The sequence below is a fragment of the Chenopodium album genome, chromosome 22 (genome assembly GCF_948465745.1).
Source record: "Chenopodium album chromosome 22, dcCheAlbu1.1, whole genome shotgun sequence".
Classification (NCBI taxonomy): Eukaryota; Viridiplantae; Streptophyta; class Magnoliopsida; order Caryophyllales; family Amaranthaceae; genus Chenopodium; species Chenopodium album.
In genome coordinates this window covers 14,762,697-14,772,392 of record NC_137855.1, presented here as the reverse complement: position 1 = coordinate 14,772,392, position 9,696 = coordinate 14,762,697, and the positions used below count along the sequence as shown (strand labels likewise).

The 9,696-nt window shown below is 32.0% G+C and overlaps 1 protein-coding gene across 1 annotated transcript; it reads left to right on the top strand.

Annotated features, from left to right (window-relative positions):
* The first annotated feature begins 711 nt into the window (after positions 1-711).
* Positions 712-4,482, top strand: LOC145605302 (glyceraldehyde-3-phosphate dehydrogenase A, chloroplastic-like). The gene is made up of 5 exons (XM_081661342.1): positions 712-867; positions 1,160-1,270; positions 2,673-2,977; positions 3,243-3,487; positions 3,744-4,482. Exons 1-5 carry the CDS (start codon positions 826-828, stop codon positions 4,244-4,246), a joined length of 1,206 nt encoding a protein of 401 aa, XP_081517468.1. The 5' UTR covers positions 712-825; the 3' UTR covers positions 4,247-4,482.
* Positions 4,483-9,696: the final 5,214 nt, after the last annotated feature.

Here is a 9,696-nt window from a genome sequence, read left to right as displayed (position 1 = left end):
AAACTACTACCTCCGGTCTAAATTATACGCAACTTTGGGGTATTATTTGTGAGATATAAAATATTCAAAAGTTGCGAGTAATTTAAACCGGAGGTAGTATATACACAAGGTAAAAAACATGTGCTAGTTTGTTAACGAATAATGAGGCCAACTAACACCAATCCAATACCAAAATTTTTGTTAGTGATTTGAATACTCGTGGGTTTGGGTCCTTAAAAGAGAGGTGGACTTACTCCCTCCGTGTTTTTTTAAGTGTTACATATTCTATTTCTGGCCGTGTTTTTTTAAGTGATACATTTCCTTTTTTGGCAAAACAATACATTAAAATATTATATCTCTCTCCTCTCAAGGTCTCCACCCAAACCCACTACTATTTTTTTATTATATCTTTCCTTTCACATATATTACTTTTCAATTAAGTATTAACCCCACTATATTTCTTTAACAATTTTTTAATACTCCACTACCCCACTTACCTCTTATTTTATTTAAATCAATTAAATTGCCTAAAACTATGTACCGGTCAATATGTATCACTTAAAAAAACAAGGAGGAGTACAATAGGTAAGGATTGGCCCACTAACATTGAGTATGTGAAAACCAATAAGATTTGACAGAAGGGAAAAGAATAAGAAATGGGTGGAGAAAATAAGCGAGCCAACAAAATCACAACCATACGTTGATTGAGAGGCTATCAATAATCTTATCCTCTTCTTTTTTTTATGGCTTGTAATATGACTTCTCTTATGAACATAACAACATCATCTTATTCTACTTCTATTACTTCACTGTTCTTGTCTAAATTGTTGCTGCTAGGAGAAGAGCATGGCTTCCAACATGCTCTCCATTGCCAATCCGTCTCTCCGGGTTATTAATTCTTTTTAATCTTTCTTTATTCGTTTCCTACTTATTAATATAAAACGAGCTCACTATCTCTCAAATGATACTTTAGAATTTGATCTGGATCACCAACAGAAACATAATGTTGGTGATCAATATAATGTCTAAGTATTATTGATTACAACGAGTGTCACACACTAAGCGTTAGTTGAAGTGTCGCAGTGTGACATTATACGTTTATAAGATGTAACATTTTGATTAAGTCGATATACAATGACTTAAATTATAATATTTTTTTTCTTGTGATATGGTATGACAGGTTTACAACAAGGGATTCTCTGAATTTGCTGGTCTACACACTTCATCTCTTCCCTTTGCTCGCAAGGGTTCTGATGATTTGGTAGCTTTAGTGGCCTTCCAGACTAATGCCGTAAGTTTTCCCCCTTATTTTTTCTTTGTTGGCAAGTACATACTACGTATGTAACAATTGCATTAGTTATTTTGATTCAAGAATCTAAATGTGCCCAAAAAGCAAAAGTACAACTTTCTCTAGCCAATTCCTGCTGTTTTGAAAATTGATTGATTAGTAAGCCAGTGTGATTGTTTATATTCTTACATATTCCGTCCGTTCCATAATGTTCTGCTATGTACTATAAATGTGAAAAATTTAAACCAACATTTTTTAGTTATGTGTAGTATAGTAAAAAATAGGCATTGAAGACCACATAAATAACAAATAAGAAAATTTTCAAGAAACGATAAAAGTACATACATTGTTAGATTTGTTTCTTCATTAATTTGTGAATAACATCATACATTTCACTAGAAGCATTTGAACTTTATTGTCATATAAATTCAAATTATATTGTCAACTATCAACTTGACAATTATTTAAAACAAGAAAGGAGCAATTAATCAACTAGATAATCAGAAATTACAAATCAAATAACTGTTTTTGCAAATAAGTTAACAAGTTTACCCAATCAGCACGACATTTTTCTTAATAGATCATCAAGTGTGAGGATCACAATCAATTAAAAATTGTTGACTTATTTACAAAATTGTCACTTAATTTGTATTTTTGGTTTATTTTGTTGATGAAGTTTAGTTTTATCTTTTGAAACATACATAAGGTATACTTCCACCGTTTCTATTTAGTTGACGCGTTTGATTTAGGCTCATATAATAAGGAGAAGAAAGAGAGTGATAGAGAATGAAAAAACAAGTGGGGTAGCTTGTAAATGTAAGGTGAAAAATTTACCCAAAAAGAAAACGTGTCAACTAAAAAGAAACTTTCTAAAAAGGAATACGTGTCAACTAAAAAGAAAAGGAGGTAGTATATTTCAAGGTTTTAAATTAAAGTAACACAACTTTTCTTGATTAGTGACATTTAACATTTCTATAGTCCCACTATCCTTTTCTTCTTAAGTTCTATTCACTTTCATTATTCTAATTTCTCCAACCTTTTTTTCATATTTTTATCAACTCCCTCTTCACTTAGTGGGACCCAAATACATTTGATAATTACTCTTTATTCATGTCTTTTTATATGAGTGGCACATATTTGTGAATGACAACTAAATTAGTTAATTAAAGTCATCATAGGGTGGTACTTTGGGATCGAACCTTATCTACATCATGTCTTTTGTGGCTCTCTTTGAATCTTTGGTCTAAATTTCAAGTGCCTTATTATTTTACTCGTATAATGTATGTAACGTATTTCCCCTGTTCAAGTTAACAATCATGTAGGAGTGTATCATGTTACCTACATTGCCAAGGCTAAATAGCATAAATTTTGGTCTAAACTAAAATAATTCATACATTTTGGATAGGTTGGTGGAAACAGAAGTAGCCAGAAAGGTGTTGTTGAGGCAAAACTCAAGGTAGCAATCAATGGATTCGGAAGGATTGGAAGGAACTTTCTAAGGTGTTGGCACGGTAGGAAGGACTCTCCCCTTGATGTCGTAGTCATCAACGACACCGGAGGTGTGAAACAAGCTTCCCACCTCCTCAAGTACGACTCCATCCTTGGCACATTCGACGCTGATGTTAAGCCATCTGGGGACAATGCCATCTCTGTTGACGGGAAACTCATCCAAGTTGTTTCTGACAGAAACCCTTCAAACCTACCTTGGGGGTTAGTGCTCACTCTACATTATATTACAATCTTTCCTGTATGTTGTACTACTCTGTTTCCCCTGTTTGTTGATCGAATTGTTTTTACTTTTGCCTGTCTTTTTCCTGATTAAAACCGGTTTTCATTGATCATTGGAAAGGCGGCCTTATGACGTAAAGCAGACTTTTTCATGTTTTTATTTGGAGTATTCAGATATAGTTGCAGCATTTCTGTTGCAATTACTGATGTACATTGTACAAATGATGGTTAATGCTGTGTGGTGTAGGGACTTGGGCATCGACTTGGTTATCGAGGGTACAGGTGTGTTCGTAGACAGAGAGGGTGCAGGGAAGCACTTAGAAGCAGGGGCAAAGAAGGTGTTGATTACAGCCCCAGGAAAGGGAGACATCCCAACCTATGTTGTTGGTGTCAACGAGGAAGGTTACAGTCATTCAGACACCATCATCAGTAACGCTTCCTGTACCACTAACTGCTTGGCTCCCTTTGTTAAGGTTCTCGACCAGAAATTTGGTACGTATATTCATTCATTCAATCTTTTAACTCATTAAGTCTTTTTCCTAGTAGACAATGACCCTTCAAATTATTCATCTAATGAAAATTTTATATCCTCGAAAATAATCACCCTTGCAAAGATACCTCTGTTACATATTATGTGCTACTTTTAGGTATTAAAAATTGCACATTATATGTAACGGAAGTAGTATTTACTATGATCATTGTTATAGATTTATTCGTGTTAATCTCTATAAATATTTTCATTTGGCAGGCATCATCAAGGGAACCATGACCACCACCCACTCCTACACCGGAGACCAAAGACTCCTCGATGCTAGCCACAGGGATCTAAGGCGTGCAAGAGCAGCAGCCTTAAACATCGTCCCAACATCAACTGGTGCAGCCAAGGCTGTTGCCTTAGTCCTCCCTAGTCTCAAAGGCAAGCTTAACGGAATTGCTCTTCGTGTCCCTACCCCCAACGTCTCAGTGGTAGACCTTGTTGTCCAAGTCACCAAGAAAACCTTTGCTGAAGAAGTTAATGCTGCCTTCAGAGAGTCCGCTGACAACGAACTCAAAGGCATTCTGTCAGTCTGTGATGAGCCTCTGGTGTCTGTTGACTTCAGATGCACCGACGTTTCTTCAACTGTCGATTCGTCCTTGACCATGGTTATGGGGGATGATATGGTGAAAGTTATCGCGTGGTATGATAATGAATGGGGTTACTCTCAAAGAGTTGTTGATCTAGCTGACATTGTTGCTAACAAGTGGCAGTAATCGATCTTTTGTTACACAAAACAAACTTGCTCCCTTTGCCTCATTGATCATATTTAGTAGTAAAATGATCACCAATTTTCCCATGTTGTTAGTAATTGTTTTCTTCTTTTTGTAATAAGAGATCTTTTTCAAACTTGTATAGGACAGAATTCAAGTATTCGTGCATATAAATTAATTATTACGTGGGAGAAACGAAATTAATTCCCTTGCCTTGTGGAAGTTGGGTAATTGCTTCATATCAATGGTTCTTGTTAATATCCTGCATCTTGAGTATTTGTTTTTATTTTTTCGAACTATTATGATGTGTTGTTTAGAAAACAATAAAATGATATACAAGAGACACTTGAAGGGGTTTTTTTTTTGTGTGTGTGTGTGTGTGACATGAGCTTAACTAAACAGAACTAAACAATATTATTAAATGAAGACAAAAGCTCATGTGTCCTATTAACACAATTCCTATTGACATTGTGGATGCTGCACCAAACAAATGCATAGCAAAAGTATATTATTTTCTGCAATGATACTATCCTCACAATGATTGTTCCCCAAAAATTGTTTTATAACACAAAGCGACCCTAACAAAACCCTAAATTGTTCCCCAAGGAAATCATAACTAGCTACCCATCATGTGGAAAAATTAAATTTTAAGAAAATCCTTCACACGGACTACATGTCTACATGGTCCTGTGTTGAGAACCACAAGACCATGTGATTTGCTAAGGGTTTGTTCACATTTACTAAACTGAGCTGAACTGAATTGAGCTGAAATGAATATTTTATGAGGGAAGGAAATTAAATTAGGAATTGAACTGAACTTAACTTAACCGATTGGGCTGAATTGAACTGAACTGAAATTAAGTTGAAGTAAACAGACTTTAAGTAGTAGCGTAGACTACACTATCATGTATCGTGAGCTACATGGCCGTGTACGTACTTGAAATCAGGTATAATCCAACAGTCTAATTATATAAAAAAAAACTATCCCAAAGCATTCTGTATGGATATAGCGCCATTACAACATAGTCTTATTAAAACCTTTTTCAAGAAAATTTGTCATAGTTTAAGTGGTCCACTTTGGTAAAGGCCGGCCCTTTAATTTTATAAAAAGAGTGACAACAAAGATCCTTATTACCCACTGGGGTTATGAAGTGGTTTCTTTGACCGGATTCCGATTATTAATTTTGTTTTCGGCTGAAAATAATTACGTGTCTTGTACATGACCCCTTAAAAATGTTTTTAAAATTTTTCGTTGTGTTTTTCCTTTTCCTTACGATTGAACCACTTAGTTTCTTATTCATCCTTCCTCTCTTCGAACCCCAATACTCAAGAAGCAACAACAATTTGTCAAAAAAAAAAAAAAAAAAAAAAAAAAAAAAAAAAAAATAGAAGAAGAAGCAACAACAAACTTCAATTCTAGCCCTTCCATTAAAGCAATTCGAAACGTCTCAAGTGAAAACCCCTTTGTTAATTATATGAATTTGTTTATTATTGTTGATTCATTACACATACATTGAATGTATGAGGCTCCCACATACATTATGACATGGCAGCATTTCATTGGTTGTTTTTATGGGGCCCAAAATCCACTAGTTTTGATATTTCATTCAAATTTGAATTAAATTTCAGATTAACCAAAGGTTTGAATTTCAAATTAATTGTCATTTCCAATGCATTTAATTTTTTGCAAAAAAAGCAAAAAAAAAAAAAAAAAAAAAAAAAAAAAAAAAAAAAAACATTTTTGTAACACAGTAACACTCCATGAACAGTGTAGAAGAGAAAGGTCGAAATGGGCGACAATGGAGTCCTGATGGAAGATGAACAAAAAACCTTGAAGCTACTACATTATAGTTGCAAAAACTTAAATTTACATCCACCGCAAAGATTATTCGGTTTAATTGAACAAAATAATCGTTGTTTACTTACGAATATTAAGAAATTTCGAGTTAATTAAGTTTTTGAATTTTTGATTTGGGGTTGTAGGATACATTCAAGTTAATTATGTAAACGTGTATATAATATTTGCATAATATATTGTGTTAAATATTTTGCAGTTTAATTAACTTATCTTCCTCTATTAATCGTCTCCAATCCGTAAATGGGTATGTTTGCAGAATATACCCATTTTCAATTGAAGTAGTGACATGGGTCTTCTTTCCTATCGATTTCAAATGGATTGGGATATTTGGTTGGAATACCATAATTATTAAAGGCGCACAAGTAACCGAAGGCATATTGCTTAATAAACAATTAGGAGATTTAAAGGCCGACAACAACAATGGTTGAAAATGGTCTTAGGTCGTCGACAATGGCGGAAAACCTTCAAGATATTCGAACAATGTTATTAGAAATATTTTTAGTAACACAAGGAACCATATTTAGTAAGCACAAATCTGAAAATGACACAACAATTCATAATATAATTTTTAGTAACATAGGAAAGTATCTTTGGTAAGCACATGTCGATTCCGAGTTACATGATTATTTAAAATTTGTCCCTTTTTATATTTTTTTTGTTGTTTCCTTTACAGTGATCTTGTGTAATTATTTTTTTGGTAATTATAATTACCAAAGGTTACAAATAAAGGTATTTATAATTTTAAAGTGTCGTTGACTATGTATAATGGTATTTGTTTAAAATAAATTCATGTTTTGAGGAAAAAAAAAGGCCGCCCTATCAAGTCCTTTGAGAATTAGATAATGTGAGAAAGACCAATCAATCAAAAGTAATAAGAAATCAAGGTGAAAAAGTAATGGTAATCAAGTAAATAATTATTTTTCTTAATTTGTTCATTAATTAGGTTAGTACATTAATTAGTAACCGATTATATACATGTTAGAGGAAAAATGTAGAATATATAACTTGCTTTTCTAAGAACAGGGAATGCAGATTCTTGGAATTAGTTGTGAAGAATATGGATAATTTAGCATTGATGATTTTTTAGCAATTGAAATAATCATTTAGTGTGGAAATGTGATACATGAGCAAAATAATGAAGTAACACTATAAATTTTGTTGACGATCGGATCACCTTCAAACAATTAAAAAGCGTTAGTTTACTTGTCAAAGGAACTTTCTATTTTACGGAGTATTAAATTGTAATAAATGTATTATTTCTTCTCAAATCCTTACTAGACTAGCATCACGATATGATAAGTTCCTTTGAAAAATTAATCATTGGCTTGCATTTCATTCAATATAAAAATTTAACTGAAAAGTCTTCAATTGTATATAGTCCTTATTGATATGCGACATAAAATATGAAGGACGGTATAAATCTCTTTCTCTTGGAAATAGTGTTTAACTTGAGCCCCCCCCCCCTTTTTTTTGAATAGCAAAATATTTCATTAATTAAAAGTCATATGACATCTACAATAGAGATTCGACGTTAACAAATACATAAGATATTGAATCAAATAGAATTTTCCTTCATAAAAACTACGATCGTCGAGTAGATCTTGCACTGTGGAGTATTTCCCGCTTATATCGCTGAAAATTACAGCCTTATTGGAGAGACAATCTAACGATCCTATGTAGTCGTGAGGTTGTTTTTCTTCTGATTCATCTGTTCGTATTCGAAAAATTGATAACTTTTTCACCAACGAAATAATTTCACGACAATCCATTAGATTTGCTACCATGGATTCAAATTTAAGAAAATTCTCCCTCGAAAAGAGGAGATAAACCTTGTCTTTCGAAGGAGATCGAAAAACCCTTGTCTTTCGAAGGAGATCGGAAACCCTTTCTTTCGAGGGAAAAGTTCCTCCCAAAAGGAGGAAGCATTATTGTAAACCTAAAAAAACAATAAAGAAACAAGGATTGGGGCTTTCCACCGATTAAAATCGATGGAAGCCCCTTCAAAATTCAACAATGGAGAAACAAGTTGTTGTGATGATTTTTCTTCTTCTTTATCTTATAATTATTTATTTATTTATTTATTTTTTATTATTATTATTATTATTATTGTTATTGTTATTATTATTATTATTATTATTATTATTATTATTATTATTATTATTATTATTATTACCCCCACCTCATCTTTTTTCATTAGTTGGTACATTAATTAGTAACCGTATATATGTTACAGAAAATTTTTAGAATACATAACTTTCTTAATTAGTAACATGACATGCTTATTCATGAAATTTCTTATAAACAAAAATAGATAATTTTAGCAATGATAACTCTTTAGTAATTAAAAATATCTTTTAGTGTAAGATTTCATATAGTGTCATACATGAGAAAAATAATAAAGTAAACACTATAAATTTTGTTGATGGATCATCTTAAAACAATTAAAAAGCGTTAGTTTATTTGCCAAGGGAACTTTCTATGTTACAGAGTATTAAATTATAATAAATGTATGTATAGTTTCTTCTCAAATCCTTACTAGACTAGCATCACGATATGATAAGTTCCTTTGAAAAATTTATCATTGCTTGACTTGTATTTCATTCTATATAAAAAAAGTTAACTGAAAAATCTTCATTTGTATAAAGTCCTTATTATTATATCTTATATAAAATAATGATAGACTATTTAGATCTCTTTTTATAGTGTTTAACTTGAGTCGCCCCCATTAATCAACTTAGATCAAAGTTGTAAGCTTATTATGAGCTCATAAAGCAAAGACAAGTCATTTTTTATTGTTTTTCTTATAGTAGTTGTTGCGATGATTTTTCAACTTCTTCGTCTTATTATTGTTATTATTATTACTATTATTATTATTTGTATTATTATACTTCATAGTTCATACAACCTTTTATTTACTAAAAGGTCACTTTCTATTCATTAGGCTAATATATTTAGTACATTTGTAACCTTTTACGAAGTACTTCTATATGTTAAGAGTACAATAAAAAATATATAACCACTTTTTCTAGTAACATAGGGTCTGCTTAATGAAATAATTTGTAAATACAAGGAAAAAAACTAGCAATAATAAGATAGGAGTCATTATTGAGCTTAATGAGCTATGAAGCGTATTATGTACAATCTGAAGCATTAAATTTCTTTGTAAAGTGTTGTCTCCAGCAATGCAAATTGTAAAGTATGATAATTTGGCATGTTGATTTTGTCCAGCTCTCAGTATTGTTCGCGCGGAGTGCAGAAAAGTTATTCGAGGGCTATGTTATTTATCTCTTTAGCCTTATACACAATTATTGCTTGAGTCTCAAAAAAAATTGGCATAAGATTAGATTATAATAATATGTGATAATTGACGCACGAATCGAACAAGGTATTACTTCATTGATAATAATATGTGATAATTGTTAAATTATTTCAAAGATTATTACTTCTCTGTAATTTTCGTCGTCGGCAATAATAGACATTATTGTCATCCTTTCCGGCAGATTGTTCATCTTCTTCGGGTAAGCATTTTTTTTACTGTAAAATGGTTGACTACTTCAATGGATAATATTAGAAAAAAAATAGAGTAATAAATGTT